Source organism: Ursus maritimus, unplaced genomic scaffold (assembly GCF_017311325.1).
Source record: "Ursus maritimus isolate PB19 unplaced genomic scaffold, ASM1731132v1 scaffold_26, whole genome shotgun sequence".
Classification (NCBI taxonomy): Eukaryota; Metazoa; Chordata; class Mammalia; order Carnivora; family Ursidae; genus Ursus; species Ursus maritimus.
The window spans coordinates 1,335,595-1,362,254 of NW_024425119.1; the positions used below are offsets into that span (position 1 = coordinate 1,335,595).

General features: G+C 42.0%; 1 protein-coding gene across 12 annotated transcripts in view; it reads right to left on the reverse strand.

Annotated features, from left to right (window-relative positions):
• The window catches only part of CACNA1C (calcium voltage-gated channel subunit alpha1 C), a 639,879-nt gene that overhangs the window by 195,256 nt on the left and 417,963 nt on the right, over nt 1-26,660 (reverse strand). For 11 of the 12 annotated variants that reach the window (XM_040641995.1, XM_040641988.1, XM_040641993.1 and 8 more), the window contains exons 6-7: nt 14,567-14,725; nt 7,722-7,918 (exon numbers count right to left, since the gene is read on the reverse strand). In XM_040641995.1, coding sequence (XP_040497929.1) covers nt 7,722-7,918; nt 14,567-14,725 — 356 coding nt within the window. The remainder of the gene's footprint in view (nt 1-7,721; nt 7,919-14,566; nt 14,726-26,660) is intronic. The other variant, XM_040641994.1, reaches the window with a different exon arrangement.

The following is a 26,660-nucleotide window of genomic DNA, read 5'->3' on the forward strand; positions in this document are numbered from 1 at the left end:
ATGGTGAGTGGGTGCGAGGGGTGACTGGCACTCAACCAACCTCCTTGGAATGAAATATCTCCTGACTGGTTCCTCATAACCCTGAATCTGTGAACACTTAACCTCACATAAAATACAGTTCCCCAAGCCACATCTCTCTCACAAGTCAACAAACCCATGAACCTTAAAGATTTCCTTGGGCTCTTATTCAGTTTGGGTGTCCTTTCCTTTGTGTCACAGGTGAGTGACTTCCAGCATCATTAAGACCCTCAAATGGATGGAGGTACAAGCCACATTACCCACAGATAACCCAATGAGAGTGTTGTGATAACCTTATGACCCACAGATAAACTCATGACCCATAGATATCTCATTAATAGCTTCATAACCTCTAGACCCATAGATATCTCATTAATATCCTCATGATAACCTCATGACCCACAGATATCCCATTGATATTGTCATGATAACCTCATGACCCATGGATATTTTCATGACCTGTAGATATCCCACAGAGAGCCAGGGCCATATCCAGGAGACTCACAGTCTTTACTTCTCCCTTGTCCTATGCTTCTGCTTTGGTCTCTTCCTTACTGTGAGGCAGTTCTTTCAAGGTTTAAGATGCAGAATAGCAGGTGAAGGGCAGGAAGTAGGAGGACAGATGAGAGATTAACGAGCTTCCAAGGTGGTCCTAAGACCCCATCACTTCCTCAGCAAGCAATGCTCGGCAGCCACTGGCAGGTGATTCTCTGGTGTGTCTGGCTCTGGCCTGAGAGGAAAGTGCCCCTTTTGTTTTCTCTTTTACTTTCTCCTCTTTATTCTAGGCCACCTACTTTTGGGGGCAGACTGGGTAGAGAACATACAATGCTGGGTGGCTCTGAAGTAGGGCAATGCCTGGAGTGATGAGATTGATGTCTTAAATCAGCTGGAATGGAGCTATTAAGAAGAGAGAATAAATAAAGACATATTTTAAAAAAATGACCTAGATTGCTGACACCCTTATTTAGAGGTGAAAAAAGGATAGGTTTTCTCAAACCATTAAAGCTATATGTTTCTTAGGTCTAGCAAAGGAAGCTTTGTGACTTTTCTAAGGAAGGCACATATTTAGGCATCTTGATGTCCACCATCAGCAGCCATTGTAGCCTCCAGGCCCAAGGACTAACAGGATGACCCTAGCCTTTGCTGAAACACATACCTTATTATTCCTAGAATCCATAGACTGACCAAACGTGAGACTGAATGAAAAACACAGAACCTTCAGAAAACAATATCTAATTCCTTGAGGGCAACCTCAACCTTAAACCTTCAAATCCAACATAAACTTTTTTCCCAAAAAAGAAAAATGAAGAACAACACCTCCTGGGTGCTAGTGCACCAAGGCCACTCTTGATCCTCACTGGTTTCCATGAGTTTTCAAGTTGTGGCACTTTCTCCTACAAGGTTCATGGCACAGGCACTGCGAATCTAAAAAGACTAAATAGTTTCAGCGAATGCTGAAAGGGCTGTCACTTGACATCAAAGGCAGGAGGTGTAGACCCATAAAAATCAAGAGTGCTTTCCACAGAGTATACTTAGAGGACAGGGTTTGCTGCTGCCATCAATGCCAGTGCCCAGGGTGATGGCTCAAAAAAGCTGTGACTCTCTTGACCTTTATCACCTTCCTTGTGAACACAGGGTTTCCACCCATGGGTCAATGAGTGAGTAGCAAGTCAGACACGTTCCACCTGATTCCTTCCTGCCCCTGCACCTGTTTATCGTACATGGAAAACCCCTGAGTGCCTCAGAGCACAAGTAAAAGCTTGGATTATATGGGGAAAGACACCAAAAGTCTCCTAACATGAAGGCAAGCCAACACATTCAACTCCTTGATCTATTTTTTAAAAATCCCTGAACTCAGATGGGATCATGCACTGACATCTTGGGGGAGGTTAAGGAGTATGAGTAGAGTGGTGTCCCCCAGTATGAACACCTGGAGGAGAGAGCTGGCTCACAACCAAAGGAAGACCTGCTTATTTGTCTTGGGCAGCCACCAGGTGTGGGGTCGTGTTTGATACCTGTGACTGCGCCTCTAGGCAGGTGGCTTTTCAGACACCTTGGGTGAGAACACTTTGGGGAAGCTGAGCTGTTTCTTGGTTCTGTTGAGAGAACCTAAAAAACAGTTCTCTCCAATCTCCCCAAATGTTATAAAGCTTGCTTTCCCCAGGGGAGGGGCCTCAAAGCCAGTGAAATTCCCCTTTCTCCCCGAAGTGCTCTTGGCCAATGCAGAGCTCTCCCTGAGTGTACTGCCCCGTGCTAAGTCATGTTTCCTTATGTGTCCTCTATCTCTTCAATTAGATCCTAAATTCCTTGAGGGCAGGCCTTCTTCTCCCCATCCCTCCACCCCAGTCCCTACTCAGTCCTAGGAAAATAGTAAATGCTCAATAAATGTTTGTTAAATGGAATTATTGAATAAGGTCTCATCTAATACCAGTGAAATTAACAAAATAAAACCTAAAAATTAAATAATAGCATTGAGAGATGCTAAGTTTCTTTCTTGATATGCTTATAAACCACTAGTTTATTGTCTAGATAGCATCCTTTGTTCAAAACAGCATGGGCACTAAGTGGGGAACACTCTAACAGAAGCAGATTAAAAGTTAAAAATTGCAGGGTCCTAAGTAGAACCTACCACTTTCTCTGCTCTGATACCCGTTAAAGAGCCCAAGATGCTGTTTCTAGGTTACTTGAGGATTTTTTCCTAGCTCTTCACTTAGAATGACTATTAGGTCATAAATAGAACTCAGCTCCATTTCTGCTTTCTTGATGCCTTCAGAGACTCATTTTCTATATTCTGTAGTGAAAAGAGGTGGCTTTTTGAAGAAAAGATGGAGTGGGAAAAAATAGGGTAAAGCCTGAATCAATCTGCCTGGATGTAAAAGATCTTTGTCATAAATGAGGATGTTTCAGCAGCACCAAGAGCAGATATGAGTGGCCATCTGTGTGTGTGTGTGTGTGTGTGTGTGTGTGTGTGTGTGTATGAGAGTTTAGAAGGAATTATTTTCCTATCATGTCCAGACATTAAGTGGGACAAGACCAAGTGTGGAGCTGACAACTGACTTATGAAAGGTTAAAGCATTAGAATTTTATTCCCAAGTTCTCCTGCTGAGCCCAAACTAACCCAGATGCTACAAAAGTCACTATTTGTGATTCTAAAAATCTTTTCTTTATATGATTTCTTATTAAGTATTCTTTCTAATCCTATTTTATTTATTTATTTTTATTTTTAAGCTCAATTTCTATTTTTTAAAAATCAGTGAAACAACTGATCCTGCAGAAACCAGTTGTGTGTGGGGGCAATGGGTGGTTTTGGAAAGAAGTGATCCCACTATGTTGGTGGTAGGTAGGGTGGGGTGTGGGTCCAGGAAAACCTAGATCTGAGTGTTTTTACCGTGCTGCTCAGTATGTAATATTCTTGGAGACCCTGGATCAGGAGGGTATCGGGTGAGCAGAGGTCAACAGAATCCTCTTGATAAAGGATTATTCAGGCATCTAGATTCCAGAAGAGCTAGAAACGTGTATTCTTGGGTTATGCCTGCTTCTAACTGCTGCCTCCCTTTCCCACAAGTCTCACATGTAATCTTCTCCAGGTGTTTCAAACCCTGGGTAAGCAGTCATGTTACTCTGTTTCCCAAGGGCATGAGGCTATCTCAAGTACAAACTCAGCACTGAACAGACACTTGATTGATGTTTATGTTACTTAACTGGGATCTGGATGTAATGTAGAAGGGATAATGGTTTCAAACTGATCCTAGTCCTCAGACCACGTCTAAGAGTCCTGTAAATCATCTTGATTCAGCAGCCTCTTCTGTCTTCAGGAAGGCACATGCTCAAACCATGTAAGACAAATAGTCTTGAATTATATGCAAAAAGTTAGGGGCGTTTGGTTAAAAAAAAACAATCTATAAAATCTGAACATACAAATAGAAACCAATGGTAATGCCATACAGTACTGGATTCTTTCCTGGGTTGGTGCTTCACTGTTTTTAAAGAAGAATGATACTTTTGTTTGCTAACCTTTCCCCACTATTTTAGAAGAGGCATGGACATTCTGAGAGTAAATGAAAAGACTTTGGCTTAAGAAGCCATTGCCCAGGGGCGCCTGGGTGGCACAGCGGTTGAGCGTCTGCCTTCAGCTCAGGGCGTGATCCCGGCATTATGGGATCGAGCCCCACATCAGGCTCCTCCACTGTGAGCCTGCTTCTTCCTCTCCCACTCCCCCTGCTTGTGTTCCCTCTCTCGCTGGCTGTCTCTATCTCTGTCGAATAAATAAATAAAATCTTGAAAAAAAAAAAAAAGAAGCCATTGCCCAAGGAAACCACACCTCAAAATAAGTTTTGGCTTAGTTTCCAAATCCTCAGTGTCCCCCACCCTTTACCCTGTCATCTTCAGATTCAGTAAAACAAATGTTTCAACAAATCGTCCACCTAGTTGGAGCCTTGACCAAATGTGTGGTCAGTAGCTTTAACAGCTGAGGACTTGTTCAAGTATTACTTGACCAAGTTTGATCTTACTTTTTAGTCTACTAACTCTTCAAATCATAACAATGGGATGAAATAATGGATGTCACAGAAAAAGAGAAATGGATTTGATATTATCCACAGTAGGAGGCGAGGGTCTGTCATTTGCTACTGTTGACCTCCCTGATCCCTTCCATCCCAAGCAATAACCAGTTTTAATCAATTCTTTAGTGTTTTAATGGCTGATTCTCTCCCTAGGAACATATAACCAGCTGTTTGATAGTTCAGAATGAATCTGGCTCTGGGGTTTCCATTCATTGCTATACTTGAAAATCTTGGTTTCTCCTTCCAACATCCTCTAGACTTGCCCCTTGGATTTGAAGGGAAATGCATTGTTCTGAGTGGAAGACCCTACTTCTCCAATTTCCATGGAAACTATAGCTTCAAATCCAGTGGTTCAAATCCAGTGACATCAAAGCATCACCATGCAGATTGAATAGGTTAGACTTCCAGGGGTTTTCAGACTCCAGCTTGGGCATCAGAATCACCTGGGAAGCCTTTCAAAATGCAGATACTGGGGCCTAACTTTGGAACTTCTCATTCAGTGGCTTGGAGGGAAGTCTAGGTATCTTTATATTTAGAAAGCTCCATTGTTTATACTAAAGTACACTGAGATTTGAGAGTCTGTGGGTTTAGAGAAACAGGCTCAGAGGCAAGAAGGAGAATGCTGAAGGGGGAGGAAGTAAGAGGGAGAGAGAAGAAGTAGGAGGAAAGGAAGAAATGGCCATAGAAGGTCAAGGCAATTAGAGAAATCGTCTGAAAGCAGGAGCATTGGGCTGAGAAGTGCTTCCATCATGAATACCCAAGTATGAGGCTGTTTCACCTTTAGGGGTATGTGTGTGTATGTGTGTGTGTGTGTGTGTGTGTGTGTGTATGCATACGTGCATGCATGCATGCACACACACACACACACACACACACACACACACAGATGCACGCACACACAATATGGCCGTTTTGGGAAGGTGCTGGGAAAATCAGAGAGACATGTCCCATGAGCCTGGGATTGTTCCTTCACCTCTGACACTTTTTCCATTCCCAGCCTGAGCTCTATCACACACACCCCAGGGGAGAAAGCACAACACAGCTGCTGAAAATTGGTAGTTGCAGTTGTGTGTTTCTTCTCATTCCCCACTCTGGCTGTCATTGCGACAGTATTTCTTTGGGTCACATCTGGCTGGTGGGGTATCAATGACTTATGGTGAGGGAGAGGGAGGGAGTGATGAAGGAAGATCACAAAAATACATCAGGGCCATCAGCAAAGTAAATTATACCTATTCCCTCAGACCTATACCCACCCACCCACTGCCACCCTGCCCTCAATTTGCTGCCACGGAAGGCGTTCCCATAGCAACTTAAGGCATGGGTTTGAAGCTCATGTGAGGAGGCTCTGAAGCGTAGTTCCATATGATCATATGTTCTATGGCCCATAGCAGAAGGGTGTTTCTGTCCTTGCATAGCCAGAGGGATCTATCCAAGGTAGAAGGACCACCTGGGAATTTGATCCGCTTTGGTAAATGAAATAAATTTTCCTAAACATAGTACATTCAATTCCTTCTTTTCCTCTTAGAAATTATTCAAAAACAGTTTTGTCAAGCATGGACCTAAAAAAATGTTTTCCAGTGTTTCATTTTAACTTGAGGGAAAAGTGACTTGACCTTTGTCTTCTTTTCAAAGTATCACAACATAGCAACTCTACCATGGCACTGTTCCAGTTGTACCGCCATTATTCTGTTTAGATTAACTGTTTCTCTAGACTGAGCTTTTCAGTCTGGACTGGATGTTATTTATGTCTGAATCCTGTACCTAAGAGCTTCCCTGGCATGCAAAGAATGCTCAGTAAATGTTTTCTGGGTACAAGGTTCTCAGTCAAGCTTCAAGTAGTCATTTGTAGGGAGGTATGCACTTCATAGCAACACTGGGTTTCAGCATGTTGAACCGAACATAAAAACTGGAAAAAGAGGGTTTTTGAATCAATAGGACATGGTGCTTACAAAAAAATTAAAAGATACAATACCCTGTATCACATCTCTGTGTTGTTACAAAACTATTCTGATTTTAGGAAGAAGTCAACACCTCCCTTGGCATCAGTTCCTTTCTATCTGGCAGCTCTGTTCAACGGGAAGCCATTCCCTTCCCTCTCCCTCTTCCCTGCCTTAGTGTGTAGACACTATTCCCCAAGCAGACTCTTAGACTGTTTTCAGCATGGCCAAATAAATTTGACTATTTGCAAAACTCTGGGTGAGATGGTATTTTCAAGACTGGCAACAAGCATTTTTCACCCAAATGCTGGAGAACAACACTGGATTCTGGCAAGTCATTCCTCATGCTCAAGTAGAAGATACTACAAAGAATTATATTTCCTGGAGCTTTTACAAATAATGGACTTGACTCTGCCAGAATGGAGACAGCTCAAATATGGTGTGTATATTTGCCTGTCTGATAGGCAGAAATCTGGCGCTTTAACAGCTTGAAGGTTGGCAAAGTAGTCTTGGCTGTTGGATAATAAAAGGGGCATCTTGAGGGTAAAAGAAGATTTACAATGGACGGGTTGACACTTAGGAAGCGGTATTTCTATATATGCATCACATAACCAGCAGAGTGTTTTGTTAGCAGTGAAAATGATGGCAATGTATTTGTCTGATGGACTATTCTAATATAATAAGGTACAATTAACATGAGAAATAGAAATACAATAGCATGCCATAATGCTAACAATTCATAAAAATGGTTTCTTGTTAGAAGACCAGGCCTGACTTTTCTCCTTAGCCCTAAAAATTAATAATTGTGCACTCTAGCTCTCTTTTGGGGACAGATGCAAGACAAGGATAAGAACAGAAGAAACTCTACAGTTTCTACAGGAAGGGGAGTTGAAGAGAATCCTTGTGTCAGGTTTGGCCAACTCATTCACAGAGCATCAGCTGCGTGCCCGTATTTCTCACTACCGGACAAACTGAAAGATGACATTTCTCTTAGGCTGGTGGGCAGACAGAGAAACTCATTAGGGTGCAAATTTCATGCTTTGTTTCTCAGGAAAGACCTGGAAGAAATCAAAGACATGCATCAACTATCCCATTAAGGTGTGTATGTGACCACAAAGTCATGGGGAGAATGGAAAAAGGAGATGTTGAGGAAAGGCTCACAGCCTTCTGGACTCCCCACCTCTGTCCATCTCAAGCTACGTACCCAGTACAGGACGTCTGTCCAGCCCTCCATGGTGATGCACTGGAACACTGTCAACATGGCGAAGGCAAAATTGTCGAAGTTGGTGATGCCGTGCTTGGGCCCGTCCCACCCAGGCTTGCACACAGTGCCGTTCTGACACTGACGCCCATGGCCTGTCTCCAGAGCACAAGGGGAAGGATCATCTTCTGCTGGAACATCTTGAATGACCAGGGGAAAAGAAAAGGCAGCAGAGGGGATGGAGAGAGATGGGCAGAGAAAGATGGAGAGAAAAGTCAGAGAGAAAACTGATAGATAAGGTTGAGGGGTTAGGCAAAACCACCACAACAACGATAATGCAGAACAAGTTTTCATTAGTTCTCCCGTAGACAAATTAAACAATATAAGGAACTAGGTATTCATTTAGGCTGCCATTGATTTAGAAGGTCTGTACTTTCAACTAATTGTAAAACTGTATTTTAACCTCGGTAATTGATTTTAAAGACAGTAAGGTTATTGCACGTTCGGCTGAAACATGTTGGCATTGTGGTCAAAAGTCCAATTAAAAGCTAATAATGCAATCACTCCGAGTGAAAAATATTCTGGAAAATGATAGGAAGTCTACCTTTTCTTTTTTTGGTGATAAAGTATCTACGGACACTTCCACTGGAACACCAGAGTTTAGGGTGAGGGCTATATTGATTAGAAGAGTCTCTCACATAATTAGCCAACAAATCCCATTCAGTAACACTTTGTCCTTTACGTGTTACAGGATACATTACCAGAGAAACAAGTCATTTTATAGTGTAAGCCTTATGTGGATGAAGGGCAAAAAATAAATTCTGACCATAGGAGAAAGTATCAACCATAAAGTGGTCTTTATTACAACCCTTGAGCATAAACACTGCTGACTGTCATGTGAGACCTTGCAGCACTGCTTTTTGGTCTCCTGCATTAATATCTTTCAGAAGAGAAGAATCATTTTCAGATCTCTAATCAAGACAGAACAACAGTGGGTGACAGGGAGAATGCTCCCTAAGTATGGACAGGGCTTTTTCAGGAAACTGTTTAACATATCTACTGTGGCTACAGATGGTGCTTGGGCTAATTCCACATGCTGGGAAGACCTACTAGAAAATTAATAATTAAGATGTAGCTTATGTTTTTGGTGTGGAGATCATTGGTAAATTGAAATAAGACTAGACTGATCTAGGGGTGCCTGGGTGGCTCAGTCAGTTAAGCGTCTGCCTTCAGCTCAGGTCATGATCTCAGGGTCCTGGGATTGAGCCTCATGTCACACGGGGCTTCATGCTCAGCGGGGAGGCCGCTTCTCCCTCTCTCTCCTCCTCTCCCCAGCTTGGGTGTGCGCAGGCTCTCTCTCTCTCTCTAATAAATAAATAAAATCCTTAAAAAAAAGACTAGACTGATCTAAGAATTCCCATTATGATAAAATACTGGTAGTCTTGACCCAGCTGTGGAAGGTAATAGTTTGAAATTCACAGAAATCTGTGAAATTAAGTACATTGTCTCATGCTTGTAGAAGGTAGCAGTAATAAACAGAATAGACTTCAGTCATAACAAACAAATGATTGCCTTTAACAATAGTGATAATATGCCCCCGGATAGAGAATTTACTTATAGTTCTTCATTTAGAGATAACAGGTCACCCAGGGTCTTTTCTTGTTTCACATGCATCCCAGCAATTACAAGCGTCTAGCACCTCTGTATTGAAGACTGTCAGGTTGGTTGGCTCTTTCTCAGTTTGTGGCTTCCAATTTGAAACTGTTTACTCCAAAGAGGAAGATAGGAAGAGGACTATTAATCCTAACTAGGAGACAGTTCTTACCAGAATGGAGCTGAGCAGTGTGGTTGGAAATATATGCTGCAGTGTGTCTTCTTGGCTTTTTTTCTTTTTTCTCTCTTAACAGCTTTATTGAAATATAATTTACATGTCTTACAATTCATCAATTTAAATGTACAGCTCAATTATTTTTAGTAAATTTATATAGTTGTACAGCTATCACCACAATCCATTTTAAAACATGTCCATCATCCTCCCAAATTCCTGTGTGCCTGTTTGCAGTCAATCCAAGCTCCTCTCCCCAACCCCTAGCAGCCTGATCTACACTCTGTCTCTACAGCTTTGCCTTTCCAGAAATTTCCTATAAATAGAATCATACAATATGTGGCTTTTTGTGTCCGTCTTCTTTCACTTGGCATAATGTTTTTCAGGTTCATCTGTGTTGTTGCTCACATCGGTATAGTATATTCGTTTTGTTGCCAAGCAGTGCATTTCAGTGTATGTCTATCCATTCACCAGCTGATGGACATGTGGATTGTTTACAGGTTTGGGCTATTGTGAACAGTGCTACTTCCTGGCTTATTCTTGGCCTGGTGTTTCAGGTGGTGTGTGAGTCTTTGTGTGATGACAAGGTGTAAAGGTCTGCATCACTGGTCCCTGAACTGTTTGAGGAAATGACAGCGTCGACACCATTTCCTGACTCCAGGGTCTGGTTCCCAATAGGGCTCCACTCCTGTAATTTTTGAAGTCTTTGGAGATTTGGATGTGAGTTTAAACAACAAGAGGCTATAAAAAGAGAGAAACTAAGAAGTCAATCCCAACCCTAAAGAATGCATAAAAAAGTGGGTAACAAATACCTAAAAAATTGAGAGACCTGGAAACCAGGAACCAAACAGATCATACGTTCTGTTGGGTTTCTCATACGTTCTGGTGATGGCTTTCTACTGTGATGTGTTCAATCACTGTGATAAAAGTGCTGGAATGATATAGGAGATGGGAGAAAAAGAGAAGGTGAAAAAACAGAGGGACAACTTGCATTTCTCTTTTTCCTATTTCACCTTCTAGTGAGTAAAGATGCTGTTAATCTTTGTATTGTGACTTCTCATCTGACAGCCTTCCCTGAGTTCTCTATTTCTGAAACAGGCAAAAATAAGGAAAAAGTGAATGTTGCCAAAGTGAATTCTGAGTGTCCTCAAGGAAGAAAAACATCTTTTGGGGCTTTGCAAAAAAATAGATGTTGAAAGGAAAATGGCATCAAGGGGAAGTGATCTCATTAATAATAATAACAAAAAAAGGGATGAGGTTCAGAGAGATTATCTAAAGGCTCAAGAGCCACTGCTATTTTAAAGCTATCTTGAACAACAATAAAAAAAGATTTGAGAACAATTAAGAAGCAATGATGATCTGGTAAAAATAGGTATCTATAAAAAGCTCTAAAGGGAACACTTGAAAAATGTGAACACACACATCAGCAGGTCCTTGCGACATGCACTTGAGGGTGAGGGGAAATTAGTTTGAACATGAAAATTGTGTTGGTTTTCTTTTGCAGAGTCATGAAGTCCCAGGGAGGAAAGTGGGAACAAAAGTAGGAGAAACAAACAAAGATGTGGGCCCTATGCTTTAAAACTGAAGTGAAGTAGAATCATTCTGGAAAGTCCCAATTAAGTTTGCGGTAAAAGAATGGAGGCGAATATTAGGAGAGAATTTAGAAATGCAGTTAATACCAACAAGAACATGAAACGCTGGGAGAGTGCCAGTTAGGGGTTCAAAGGAGAAATCGCCAAAGACAAAATCAGTTACTTTTTTAGGACCCAACTTTAAGGAGTGAATATAATGAGAGTGATTTCATTTCTAGGTTTGAGCCAACCAATTCTTTTCCAGTCTCAGGGGTAATTAGTGTGCTTGGGAGAGCGATTCAGAGTGGCCTGGCTCAGAGTGCCATCAAACAGATGGGACAGCCAGAAACAAAAGGTGCCGGCATATGGAAATATATCTGTGGAGGAACTAGGAAGGCGCCCTGCAAATGCCTCTGGGATCGGAGAAAAATTGACTTTTCAGAGACCACTTCTATGGGGAACTGGAAGGGTGGCCTAGAGGCTGAATAATGGTCCACCCAGCCAGCGTCAGAGTTTTATTTATCCAAAACATGGCTCAAAATCCAATGTGTCCTACAATCTACAAGTGCATAAAATTCCCAGCCTGAGAAATAATCTTAGAGTGCAAAAAGAAGAATTTGATCTAAATTCCATTAAAAAATTATGACAAGGGCTCACAAGCACTTTTGTATAATCTAAATTTGCAGAAAAATATGGTAATTCAATCCAAAGTCTGAAATTAAAAAAAAAATCACCCATTCCAAAGGTGGTATAAAACTCTCCCAAACACACGGGGATTGGTTTCAAAGACTACAGGTTTTTGGTCTTCTTCTCTGTGGCTGCTTGGAGTATGTCCAGATTCCCATATGTTTTTTCCCTTCTCATTAGTTTTAGTCACTATGTAGGTGGGACAGGCCTGGATGACAGTGGTATCATGTTCTGTTGGAGGTGATGGAGTGGGGCCTTGGATTTGTTATCAGAGGGCAGATTTAGGAAGGAGGAACTACGTGAGCTCCTGATTGCAGAGTGTTGAGTGAAAAGGCTTCTACGGCCAGGTGTCCTCAGCCCCTCTTCCCAGCAGGGAGCCTGGCTCCACACAGAGTGAGGTCACCTTCCTGGTGGAGTTGGCATGGCTCCTCTCTCTGCAACACTTCTCTCAATGTCGATCCTCTGGCATCCTGGCTCCCCAGGCTGATGGTCATTTTCACCATGGCAGCTAACTTCCTTTCTGACTTGTGGGGTGAAGGTAAAATCCACTGCTAAATAATCTGATGCATCTTCTGGTAGGAAACAGGTGACGTCCTAAGTATTTTTCTTGTCCTGTTTTATTTATTTCTTTTAAATCAAGGATGGAAAACAATATGGTTCTAAAGAGGCTACTCCAATTGGTGAGGCCAGTTCTTTCTGGTCTTTATCCTAACAGTGGGCAGGCCACTATAAATGTTGGCAGGCATTTGGCGGCTGTTTCACTAGACTGATCAGCTGTGGTCCAGAGAAGAGCATCCCATCCTGTGTCTCCCTTGTTTATCATGCCCACCATTTTCTTGCTGGTTGAGGCCCCTGCAGGTCTGACAACAAAGCCTGGTGACTTCCAACATTCAGGGTTGCTTGTTAGCATAGGCCCTTAGAGGATCTTGCCACCAGTGAAAAACATACTTTTGCTGTTTTCCCAGCAGGATGATAGAAACCATGTGCAGCTCCTTAGGTAAGTGGTGCACAGACCTTTGGTTGCAGGGTAGGGTCGTTATCAGAATTTCACTGTTTCATTCTCTCCCCACCCCTTGGTATGCTGTTGGTGAAAGCCACACCATCACACACACCCACTCTTGGCATCTTTGACACTCAACCTCCCTACAACTGCCTGAGGAGTTTGGATCTAAAGAGTCACTGATCATTTCAATACAACTGCATAAACTTTAGTGATAAACAGTCCAGCTCTTATGTGGGACTTAGAATGAGCTCTAACAAAGCTACCCAATTAACATAAATTTATTGGTTCCGGGCTGGCTACAGACTAAACTGAACAAAAAGAAGGATTTGAATTCAAGGGGAGAATACTATTCATTGCATTATTTGGTATTCCTCTAAGCAAAGCTGGAAATCTCAGAATTGTAGCTAAAGGCAAGATCTGTACTAATATTAAAGAGCCTCTGTTTTTTTTAATATGACAGTTTATTTTATACAATTATGATCCAAATAATTAGAAGTACTCTACAGAGAGAAAAAATGGTCTCTCTTAAACAGACTCTTTATCAAAAAAGTAAAAACAATTGTGCGAGTCTGTGATCATGGGCTTATAGTTTTTTGTTTGTTTGTTTTAGAACTATGGTCACATAGTGGTGGTCTAGAAACTACAAATATCCAGTCAATCCATCCAGTTAAATCAGTTCATACAGATCAGGTACTCTATTTGGTTTCTGAATATGAATAACGAATGTCACTCCTTGTTGTGCAGATCTGTCCCTCCTCACCATCCTAAAGCAAGAGGGGTCAAATTTAATTTAATGCCTGGGATGAATGGGAAGGAGAAGCAGTACAGATGGAGAGAAATGAGGTATCTTTTAAAGCTTCAGACAGATGCTCCCCTTTCTCCACCAAGATGCCAAAAACCAAGATGAAAGATCTTGTTGTTGGAAAAAATAATCACATAAACTTAACACTTCTAACCCCTTTGGGGGCACGTATTTTTTTCAACAAGTTTTTGTGTTAAACTACTTTATGTGTCTGTTTAAAAGTTTTGTCAATACCTGTTTAAATGATTTTTTTAAAGGTGCCACTGAGATTTTAGTAACCTAAGACAACAATCTGCATCGTAACCCACAAGGCAAAACTTTAGTCCTATTCAGAGAAGTGCTTAACGGGTTAGCATTGCTTGTTAAATATATTGATTTATGGAAGGACCATGTGGAGAGAAGTCTCAAAAAGGCCCCCCTCTGCCAGGGGGCCGGGAGGTTCTGCCTATGAAGGGAGAAGCAGAAAACTGTAAGCACAGAGGAGCCAAGATCAGCCCCGAAGTGTGGACAGAACCTAGGGTTGTGATGGAGGCATCTACAGGCTGCAGGCAAAGCTGCCTTCCTGAAAGGGCTTTAGATGACAAGTGACACTGAAGGATCAATGAACAGAGATACACACCCTCACTACGTCAGTTCTGATTCTTAAATTAAAATATTCCACGTTGTCTAGGTGGTGTTTCTTGATTCGCACAGATCATTTAAACTGTTTAGTAGTGCTGGACGGGAACTTGCATTTAGCTGTTTTAACAGAGATCTATTTTATTAGAAAGAAAGTAGCCGGGGGGAAAAGAATACCAATCCCTGCCTCTCACTTATCCATGGAATGAAAAGATGAGTACTTGAATGGAGGAGGCCTTCCCTAGCATCCCTGATCACGTGGTAGCATCACCCAGTTACAAGGAAAGTAGCGATGAGACAGGGAAGCTTCTTGAGAGCTGGCCACTCAGCATCTTCCCTTACCTGCTATGCCCTCCTGGTTGTAGCAGGTCTTATGCATCTTCCCCATGAAGAGCTCCAGGCCAATGATGGCATAGATGATGATTACAAACAGCACTAACAGAGCAATATGCAGCAGGGGCACCATGGCCTTGATAATGGAATTCAGAACCACCTGGAGACCTAAAATGACAAAATCAGACAGTAATAATGAGCACATCAGCTTCCATTTATCGAACCAAGCGCTATCTTGGATGCCATACTGACATAATCTCATTCAGTCTTCTTGGCAGCTCTACCAGTGATGTATCATAAGACCCATTTTTTAGATGAGGAAAGTGAGGCTTAAGGTCACACAGTCAGTGAGTGACACAGCAGGGATTGATATCTAGGCTGGCCTGACTCCAAATCTTTCTTGGAGGCACATCCAAATGGAAGGACTGGCAGATGCTGTGCTTCTAAGGGGAAGAACATCTTGTTTTATCCAGAACTATGCAATTTTCTAATATCCTGTCTTAGAGACAACCTAGCATCTTTTTGTCCTAGACCAGCATCTCACTATAGTGAGAGTTAACTTTGACTAGAGATAGCCCTGCAAGGACTTGCTTATCACTCAAGGTGGGATTACTAGAGCCTATGGCTGACCCATCTGTTAGAAAACACAAATCTGGTTCTCAGGCGTCTGGGAGGGTAGGACTTCCTTTGTTGAAACTGATTCATACCCTCAGGATATGTGTAGGTGCTGAGACCTCTGTGGGACTCCAGAGATAATGTGAGTGGACCTCTCTTCCCACAAATTTATGACCAGGCCCCTTTCCCTCAGGGCCCAAATCTGAAGAACATTACAGCCTTCCATTCAAAAACCCCAATGAAGGGAGTTCATGTGGGTCTTGTCAGTGCACCCCAAAAGTCTGTAGGCGTGTACTGCTGTCTTATGGGAAAAGGGACTCCCTAACCTATTTTTTTTCCCTGCTTTCTCTCTCTCTCTTTTTTACTTTTTAAAAAATTTAATTAAAAAATTTTTTTCAAGATTTCAGGACATATTTAATTTATAGTTATAGGCAGGGCTAATAGGTCTAGAATAAATTCCCCTGATGTCTTTGGATAGCATTTGGAAATGGTAGTATGTTTATTTACACTTTACTTTAAAAATAGTTTCTTGATCAAATTGTTCATCATCTAAGAATGTCTCAAGAAAAGATTGTGTGTTAGGATAAGGATAGTTGGAGGAACTCTAAGTAAAACAGAATTTTTTATTCTTTTTTTTTTAACTTTAAATTCAATTAATTAACATATAATGTATTATTTATTTCAGGGGTACAGGTCTGTGATTCATCAGTCTTATATAATACCCAGTGCTCATTACAACACATACCTTTCCCAATGTCCATCACCCAGTTACCCCATCCCCCCACCTATTTCCCCTCCAGCAGCCCTCAGTTTGTTTCCTATGGTTGAGTCTCTTATGGTTTGTCTCCCTCTCTGGTTTTGTCTTGTTTCATTTTTCCTCTCTTCCCCTATGATCCTCTTCCTTGTTTCTTAAATTCCACCTATCAGTGAGATCATATGATAATTGTCTCTCTCTGATTGACTTATTTCACTTAGCATATTACCCTCTAGTTCCATACGTGTCGTTGCAAATGGCACGATATCATTTTTTTGGATGGCTGTGTAATAGGACCCCCTAACTTATAAGCTCAACCATAAATGACACCAAGAATGTTCTTTGTTTAAAAGGGATGTTACAAGTTATCATTTGCAAAATGGTGGAGAGTCACCAGCAAGTCACCCCCAGATTACACCCAGTTCCAAGAAAGCTTTCTGTCAACAGTGAGTATACCAAGTCTTCATGTCCTAGGAGAGAAGTGGGGAAAGGGAGGTTCCTTACATCTAGGCCAGTTGTGCAGAATATCTTGTGGCCACCTTTGACATACATATGCTAGGACACCCACCTATGCATCACACCACACAGGGCACTTTTAGTGTCTCTACCTGATGTACCCACCCAGCTGTGGACATCTTTCCACTGCTCTGTGCATGGGGAGTTTCACCTTTGTATTCACCCACAGCCCCCCCTCTGCACTGGATAAACAAAGTCTGGGTCACCCTCTCCCCAGGTCCCAAGGCAGCCACTGGTGTTTTGTGATTTGGTGGAGTGATTTTCACAAGGCTAATTAGAGGAATTCTCCCCAGTTATTAAGCCAAGATGGGGAGAGGAAAAAAAATAAAAGAAGAGAAAAGCTGGAATAATTTTACCTGTGAATTAATGAGAGTGCTTTGCAGCGTCCCATTAGAACAAGATGTTTTCAGATCCACATGATTTCATTAATTAGCAAGTTGTACACACATTAGTGCTAAAGGACGTGATGCCATGGAAGAAGTTGAAAACTGAACTGCAAAGCAAGTTTCAGAGGTGTCTGCTGGCAGGGGAGCGCTCTAAGTGCTACTCACTGAGAGTCAATAAAATTGACAGACCACTGGCAAGACTTATCCAAAAGAATAGAGAAAGGACCCAAATTAATAAAATTATGAATAAAAAAGGAAAGGTCACAACCAACACCAATGAAATCGGAAGGATTATTACAGGCTTTTATCAACAGCTTTATGCCAATAAATTAAGCAATCTGGAAGAGATGGAGGCCTTCCTGGAAACCTATGAACTACCAAGACTGAAACAGGAAGAAATTGATTTTTTAAACAGGCCAATTAATTATGAAGAGATTGAGTCAGTGATAAACAACCTTCCAAAAAACAAAACTCCTGGCCTGGACAGTTTTCCTGGGGAATTCTACCAAACATTCAAAGAAAAAGTAATACCCATTCTCCTAAAGCTATTTCAAAAAATAGGAACAGAAGGAAAGCTACCAAACTCATTCTATGAGGCCATTATTACCTTGATCCCCAAACCAGGCAAAGACGCCATCAAAAAGGAGAATTACAGACCGATTTCCCTAATGAATATGGACGCCAAAATCCTAAACAAGATCTTGGCTAATAGAATCCAACAGTACATTAAAAGGATTATCCATCATGAACAAGTGGGATTCATCCCTGAGATGCAAGGGTGGTTCAACATTCACAAATCGATCGGGGTCATAGATAAACAGAAGGAAAGCTACCAAACTCATTCTATGAGGCCAATATTACCTTGATCCCCAAACCAGGCAAAGACCCCCTCAAAAAGGAGAATTACAGACCAATTTCCCTAATGAATATAGATGCCAAAATCCTCAACAAGATCCTGGCTAATAGAATCCAACAGTACATTAAAAGGATTATCCATCATGAACAAGTGGGATTCATCCCTGAGATGCAAGGGTGGTTCAACATTCACAAATCGATCGGGGTCTTAGATTTTATCCAGAAAGAAAAATTCAAAAATCATATGATTCTCTCAATAGATGCAGAAAAAGCATTTGACAAAATACAGCATCCTTTCCTGATTAAAACCCTTCAGAGTGTAGGAATAGAGGGTACATTTCTCAATCTCATAAAAGCCATCTATGAAAAGCCTACTGCAAATATTATTCTCAATGGGGAAAAGCTGGAAGCCTTTCCCTTAAGATCAGGAACTCGACAAGGATGCCCACTCTCGCCACTATTATTCAACATAGTACTAGAAGTCCTTGCAACAGCAATCAGACAACAAAAAGGGATAAAAGGTATCCAAATCAGCAAAGAAGAAGTCAAACTGTTTCTCTTCGTAGATGACGTGATACTCTATATGGAAAACCCAAAAGAATCCACTCCCAAACTATTAGAAGTTATAGAGCAATTCAGTAATGTGGAGGGATACAAAATCAATGCTCAGAAATCAGTTGCATTTCTATACACGAACAATGAGACTGAAGAAAGAGAAATTAGGGAATCCATCCCATTTACAATAGCACCAAAAACCATACGCTACCTTGGAATTAACTTAACCAGAGACGTAAAGGACCTATATTCTAGAAACTATAAATCACTCTTGAAAGACATTGAGGAAGACATAAAAAGATGGAAAAATATTCCATGCTCATGGATTGGAAGAATTAACATAGTTAAAATGTCCATGCTACCCAGAGCAATCTACACTTTCAATGCTATCCCAATCAAAATACCGATGACATTTTTCAAAGAACTGGAACAAATAGTCCTTAAATTTGTATGGAAACAGAAAAGGCCCCGAATCTCCAAGGAACTGTTGAAAAGGAAAAACAAAGCTGGGGGCATCACAATGCCGGATTTCGAGCTGTACTACAAAGCTGTGATCACAAAGACAGCATGGTACTGGCACAAAAACAGACACATAGACCAATGGAACAGAATAGAGAACCCAGAAATGGACCCTCGGCTCTTTGGGCAACTAATATTTGATAAAGCAGGAAAAAACATCCGGTGGAAAAAAGACAGTCTCTTCAATAAATGGTGCTGGGAAAATTGGACAGCTACATGCAAAAGAATGAAACTTGACCACTCTCTCACACCATACACAAAAATAAACTCCAAATGGATGAAAGACCTCGATGTGAGACAGGAATCCATCAAAATCCTAGAGGAGAACATAGGCAGCAACCTCTACGACATCGGCCAAAGCAACCTTTTTCATGACACATCCCCAAAGGCAAGAGAAACAAAAGATAAAATGAATTTATGGGACTTCATCAAGATTAAAAGTTTCTGCACAGCCAAGGAAACAGTCAGAAAAACTAAGAGGCAGCCCACGGAATGGGAGAATATATTTGCAAATGACACTACAGATAAAAGACTGGTATCCAAGATCTACAAAGAACTTCTCAAACTCAATACACGAGAAACAAATAAACAAATCAAAAAATGGGCAGAAGATATGAACAGACACTTTTCCAATGAAGACATACAAATGGCTAACAGACACATGAAAAAATGTTCAAAATCATTAGCCATCAGGGAAATTCAAATCAAAACCACACTGAGATACCACCTTACGCCAGTTAGAATGGCAAAAATTGACAAGGCAAGAAACAACAATTGTTGGAGAGGATGTGGAGAAAGGGGATCCCTCCTACATTGTTGGTGGGAATGCAAGTTGGTACAGCCACTCTGGAAAACAGTGTGGAGGTCCCTTAAAAAGTTAAAAATTGAGCTACCCTATGACCCAGCCATTGCACTATTGGGTATTTACCCCAAAGATACAGACGTAGTGAAGAGAAGGGCCATATGCACCCCAATGTTCATAGCAGCATTGTCCACAATAGCTAAATCGTGGAAGGAACCGAGATGCCCTTCAACAGATGACTGGATTAAGAAGTTGTGGTCCATATATACAATGGAATATTACTCAGCTATCAGAAAGAACTATTTCTCAACATTTGCTGCAATGTGGATGGCACTGGAGGAGATAATGCTAAGTGAAATAAGCCAAGCAGAGAAAGACAATTATCATATGATTTCTCTCATCTACGGAACATAAGAACTAGGAAGATCGGTAGGGGAAGAAAGCGATAAAGAAAGGGGGGAGTAATCAGAAGGGGGAATGAAACATGAGAGACTGTGGACTCCGAGAAACAAACCGAGGGCTTCAAAGGGGAGGGGGATGGGGGAATGGGATAGGCCGGTGATGGGTAGTAAGGAGGGCACGTATTGCATGGTGCACTGGGTGTTATACGCAACTAATCAATCATCGAACTTTACATCAGAAACCAGGGATGTACTGTATGGTGACTAACATAATATAATAAAAAAACATTAAAAAAAAAACTGAAGGGGAGGGAGATCTCCCAATCCTGCCTACACAGGCCATCAGCGAGATTTGTTATCAGGCCTTTGGTGCCACAGCCTGGGGTGGTGAGAAGGTGGTGGGAGACACAGAATGGGAACCTCTCCTTGTGCCATGGCCAGAGGTTCTGCTCTTAGGATAAAACCAGAGTCTTTCTTGTGCCATTCAAAGTGGCACAAGGGCTGGACCCCTATCTACTTTTCTATCCACTCCCATCCCCTGCCCCTCACTCTCTGTGCTCCTGGTTAAAACAGCTTTTCTTTTAGCCTCAAATATGCCATACTGGCAGACCTCAGAGATCTTGAAGGTTCAGTTCCAAACCACTGCAATGAAAGGAATATTGCATCAAAGCAAGTCAAACGCATGTTTTGCTTTCCCAGAGCATGTTAAAGTTATGTTTACACGACGATGGAGTCTATTAAGTGTGCAACAACATTATCTCTAAAAAACCAACATACACACCTTAGTTAAAAAATACTTTATTGCTAAACAACGCTAGCTATCATCTGAGCTTTCAGTGAGTCATAATCACTGATCACAGATCACCATAACAAATAAAATTAAAAGAAATGTTTGAAATATTGTGAGAATTACTCACGGCACTGGAGGAGATAATGCTAAGTGAAATAAGTCAAGCAGAGAAAGACAATTATCATATGATTTTTGTGGCACAGAGACACAAAGTGTGGCACAGAGACACAAAGTGAACAAATGTTGCTGGGAAAATGGCATGATAGACTTGCTGGATGCAGGGTTGCCACAAACCTTCAATTTGTAAAAAAAAAATGCAGCATTTGCAAGCATAAGAATGTGAAATGCAGTACAACGAGGTATGCCTGCACCTCCTACGCCACAGGGCTGTGAGCACACTGTTCTCTAGGCCTGGGGGTCATTCCCACAGCTCCCTCCTACCTAGCCTTCAGCTCTCAGCCCAAGCTTCTCTCTTTCTGTGGATCCTTCCGCAACCTCCCAGACAGGGAAGTTTCCTCTCTTATGTATCTCCTGGGAACCATTTCCCTTCCTTTGGAGCATTAGTCTCACTTTGGAATTATATGTCTTTTAAGTGGTTTTTAAGCGTTTTTATCCGTCCTTCACATTGGCCTGAGTTTTGTGAAGACAGGGACTGCCTGCTCTTTTCACCAGTTTAGCACTGATGCCTAACTTGGTGCTAAACAGGTGGCAGGCACTCATTGTTTGCTGAAGGAGGGACAAAACTTTCAATCTAAGTAAATGCCTTTGCAATCATGGCATTCTAATGGCCTTTGCTGCAATGGGGTTTGCTGTACAGGTAGGGATGTGAATGGACAGGTGAGTTTCAGGGGCCCACAAACTCAGGCAGAGACTACTGAGTGGGCTACAGAGAGGTTTAAAGGAAGCCACAGCAGACCGTGGGCTTCCTTCCAGCCATCAGGGATGCCATCAGCTTTCTGAAATAATGCTCTCTTCCCTTGTCCCTATCTCAGCCAGAGGCTGTGCCTCCCACCGGAGCACCCAGGCCAGAAACCCAGTTCCTGAGGCTTTTCCCTCTAACTGGTTACCAAGTCACGCAGTTTGATTTTGAAGTGTCTTTAGACAGGAACGAATTATTTTTACTATATAAATAACATACGAAAAATCATGTATTATAGGGAAAATAGAAAATCATAGAGAAAATAGAAAATACTTATGACAGAAATTACAAAACATGGGAAGCAAAAAGAAAGAAATCATCCCTTATTCCACCACCCAGAGATAACCCCTGCTAGCCTTTGGCATATATTCTGGACATTTTGGTTCAAGACTTGTTTACCTCTTTTTTATCCTCTTGGTGTTCTTCATCCGGTTAATGGTCTCTTTATGTCCAGTTTTACCCAATTTTCTTGCTGCAGTTAGAATGCTCGTGCTAAAGCACAAACCAGAACGTGTTGCTCCCCTGATGAAGTCTTTTGATGACCCTCACCACCTACAGGTAAAACCCACCTGCCTCCTTTTGTAGTTTCATCACACCTGACTCCAGTTTACACCTTACATTCCAGGAATACACTGAGCTGTCTGAAGTCCTCTGGCTTCATGCCTCCTTATCTTAGCACATGCTGTTCCACCCGCATAGAATGCCATTCCCAGTAGCCACACTGCAACTTCTTATCTTTGTATCTCAGCATATAGTAACGACTCAATGTACATGGAGCTAAATCACAACTGTAAGCACAGGCTGCCTTGGAAAACAGAAACCACAATGATGAAAGAATTGGAAACCATGTCATTCAATAACCTTTAGAAGAAACCAAAGATGTATTGTCAGGAAAAGATAAGACTCATGGAATGGGAAAAACACAGGCAGGGAGGGTGATATCAGTGATTTTCACATTATTTAAACTGTTATTTTGAGGAAGGAGTTAGATGAGTTTGATGGACCACACAGATGGAACCAGGACTAACTAGGAAGTTTCCAGGAAAGATTTAGATTCAACAGAAATGAAAACTATCAAAAACCCAGACCTATCTGAAGGTAGAGTGAGATGTTTTAAGAGGGACTGGAATAGCCAAAATATGGAAAGACCCCAGATGGCCATTGACAGATGAATGGATAAAGAAGATGTGATACACACACACTGGAATATTACTCAGCCATCAGAAAGAATGAAATCTTGCCATTTGCAATGACATGGATGGAACTAGAGGGTATTATGCTAAGCGAAATAAGTCAGAGAAAGACAAATATCATATGATTTCACTCGTATGTGGAATTTAAGAAACAAAACAGGTGAACATAGGGGAAGGGAAGGAAAAATAAAACAAGACGAAATCAGAGAGGGAGACAAACCATAAGAGACTCTTAACTCTAGGAAACAAACTGAGGGTAGCAGGAGGGGAGGGGGTGGGGAATGGGGTTCCTGGGTGATGGGCATTAAGGAGGCACCTGATGTAATGAGCACTGGGTGTTATATGCAACTGATGAATCACTAAATTCTACCCCTAAAACTAATAATACACTCTATGTTAACTAAATTGAATTTAAATAAAAAATTTTTTAAAAAAAGTAGTGGGCTCTCCATCCTCAGATGTGTCCCAGCATTGACTGAACAAGTTCTTGAAGGAGGTGCCTTGTGGGCATTCAACAACTGGGTGAAGAATTGCTTGGGTGCACCAAGGCCCCCTATTTCTGAGTTAATCTGTTCTGAAGACATTACCATGGGTCAGGTGCAGCTCTCAACACTCTACTTGGATAATTCCATTTCCTCCTGGCAATAACCTATGCAGTAGGGGCTATTTTTTTTTTTAAGATTTTACTTATTTGTCAGAGGGAGAGAGAGAGAACACAGCAGGGGGAGGGGAAGTCAGAGGGAGAAGCAGGCTCCCTGTGGAGGAAGGAGCCCGATGTGGGGCTCGATCCCAGGACCCTGGGATCATGACCTGAGCTGAAGGCAGATGCTTAACCAACTGAGCCACCCAGGCGTCCTGAAGTAGGTGGTATTATTAACTGTATTTTACAGATGAGAAAAGTGAGTCCTAGGGAGGTTAAATGACTTGCCTATAGTTACATAGCTGGTGAGTGGTGGCATGGGGTACAAGGCCAGGTGGCTTGGCTCTAAAGCCTATGGGCTTCACCATTGTGCTAAATGCTTCCCATACCACCTACACTGTGGCTCTAAGTCTCTAATATTTGTGTCTATAAAGCAGTTAACACATGCTGGCAACATCTGCAGCAAAGGTGGGGAGCCTAGTCCCTGCTTCTGGGAGAGCCCCAATGTTTCCAAGGCCAGTCCAGGAAAGGCTTTGAGTTCCTGCTTGCTTTCCTCACAGACAGCCTGAGACGGCAGAAGTCAGGCTGATGTGTGAAAGCATGGGGCCAGAATGCCTTCTTTCCAGTCCATCAGACCGATTTTGGCTCTCAGGGCCTGGATGCTTAGAATCTTCTCTTTGGAATTGGCTCAGAGCTGTCCCAGAAATGGCTCCTCCAGCTCAAGCTCTAATTTGGAAAACACATCAACATTTCTCCACCCAAGTGGCCTCCTCAGGTAAGCCACGTTTAGGCAGATAAGCAATTGCTAGGCCCTTCTTCAGGGCTGGCTGCTCACGTTAGTGGAGGCAAATGGGCCCTAGGTAAGCCCAGTGAAGCAACTGCTGGAAAATGCCCTGTGAACACAAGATCAGTAAAGGCCTACAAACAGGATGAGGCTATTTTCCTAGCCTCAAATCAGGTTACGAGATCTGACAAATACACATATACTTATGGGGACAATAGAAGAGAACGTTTGGTATGAGAATTACACCAGAAAATTTGGAACATATAGTTCCACACAGGGGTTAAACATATAATCTAGAAATCCAGTGTCTGATAATTTGCAGTTCATGTCAGGTAACCACTTGGTGGAAGGAAAATCTCCCAAAATGCCTGGCTGCCAGACCTCCCAGGGAGATGGGGCTTTGGGAAGTGGCACCATCCCATGCTGAATTTAAGAAAAGGACAGAGATGGAGCTCAGTTGGCACATATGGCTATTCCTTTTCTCTCTCTTATGTTGCTGTTAAGCCCTGGACAAAGGCCTGCATACCTTTAGAGGTCCAACCTGAAAATTCCGGGTTAGGAGAGGCTTAGAGGATCTGAATATATAAATCATCCTGTTTTTCCTTAAAAGATTAAGAGGAACCATCAATCAGTTATGGAAAGCAAAACCTGGCATCTTTCCTGAAGAAAGTGTTGAGATTAGCCCCAAAATGCCCAGGCTTCCACACCCATTACAGATGGTCCACCGTGATGGATACATGGCTGAGAACACATCACACTCTTTCGTTTTATAAAAGAGCATCTCACTAAGCCATACTTTGGTGATGAATTGTTCTTCTCAGGGCCCCAGGGGTCACATCAGGAAGGAGTTTGAAAATGAGTTTGTGAGCAAGAGCCTGAAGAAGGAAAATGAAAAGTTACTGGGGCTGAAAGGTAATGTGCAGAAGGGTTGTCTGATCAAGTGCTAGACCTACAGGCCCTGTTCTTTCCATGTAAACTCTATTCCCATGCTCCTTCTTTTGAACTCAGCTTTCAAGTTCAAGTCATCCTGGAGTAAAATGGGAGGAAAGGGAGAAATAATTGAAGAACCGCCCCCCCAATTGGAGATCTTTGCCAATGTTAGTTTGATTTCATGTTTGATTTGACTTACAGCTTTTTTTTGTTGTTGGTTGTGGCTAGGAATGTACATTTCCTGTCCCAACTTTTCAGACTCCACGGTTCCAGCTGAGCACCCAGAAGGCAATAAAAATGATCAAGAAATCCTGATTGTAGAATCGATAAGGAAATAATGCTGAGAATCACTGAACTAAGAGAAGAGAGGTATGGATTTAGTGTGGTGGTGGCAGTTACAAGTTGCTCACTGACGGACTCAAAATTTTTCAGGACAGGAAGGACTTTGGGATCACCTAACTTAATACTTTAATTTTCACTCATTCAAAGGATATTTATTAAGCTATGTTCTATGGGCCACCTGTTATGTTAGGGATGGGGATAGAGTGGTGGATAAGAGGTCTGCAGGCATTCCCCTCACAGAGCTTGTAATGGAAGCCAAACATTAATCAAACAATCATGCAATCAATAAATAATTACAAACTTGTTAAGAGCTTTAAGGGAAGAGAACAAGGTATGACAAGGATCATCCTTGCACAGGGAGGGTAGAAGAAGGCTTCCCCAAGAGGAAGAGAACCTTGCCAGGTGAGTGGGCAGGTAGACAGGTCCAGGCAGAGAGGTCGGTCAGCTCCAGGTGAGGAAGGTTGCCTGAACAACTGAGGAAAGACCTATGGCTCTCCTATCTGTCAGCCTCACGCTTTTTCCTTGGCTTTGTTCTGCCTCTTAAAAGACATTACGAGAAGGAGATTTGGGAAACCAGTTTACTGCTTCTGTTTGAAGTGTGGGGAAGCAGAATTCACTTTCACTTTCAGAGAAAACAATTCAGGAAGCACAGTGAGAAAGGCTCTCCTGACAACTTCCTCATTTGTAAACTGGAGGAAATAATTCTCATCCTAGCCACAGAGAGAGCAGAGGAAGGCAGGGAATTGGGCCAACAGTGCTCTATAGGCATACCTTGTTTTATTGTGCTTTGCTCTATTGCACTCTGCAGATACTGCCTTTTTTTTTTTAAACAAATTGAAGGTTTGTGGCAACTTAATTAATAAATGTGTGTATTTTGCCTACTCTACCAACTGACCACTGAAACACAACAATATTGAAATTAGGCCAATTAATAACCCTACAATGGCCTCTAAGTGTTTAAGTGAAAGGAAGAGTCGTGTCTCTCTCTCTCTCTCTCTCCCTTTAAATCAAAAGCTAGACATGATTAAGCTTAGTGAGGAAGCCATGTCCAAAGCTGAGACAGGCTGAAAATCAGGCCTTTTACACCGAACAGCCAAGTTGT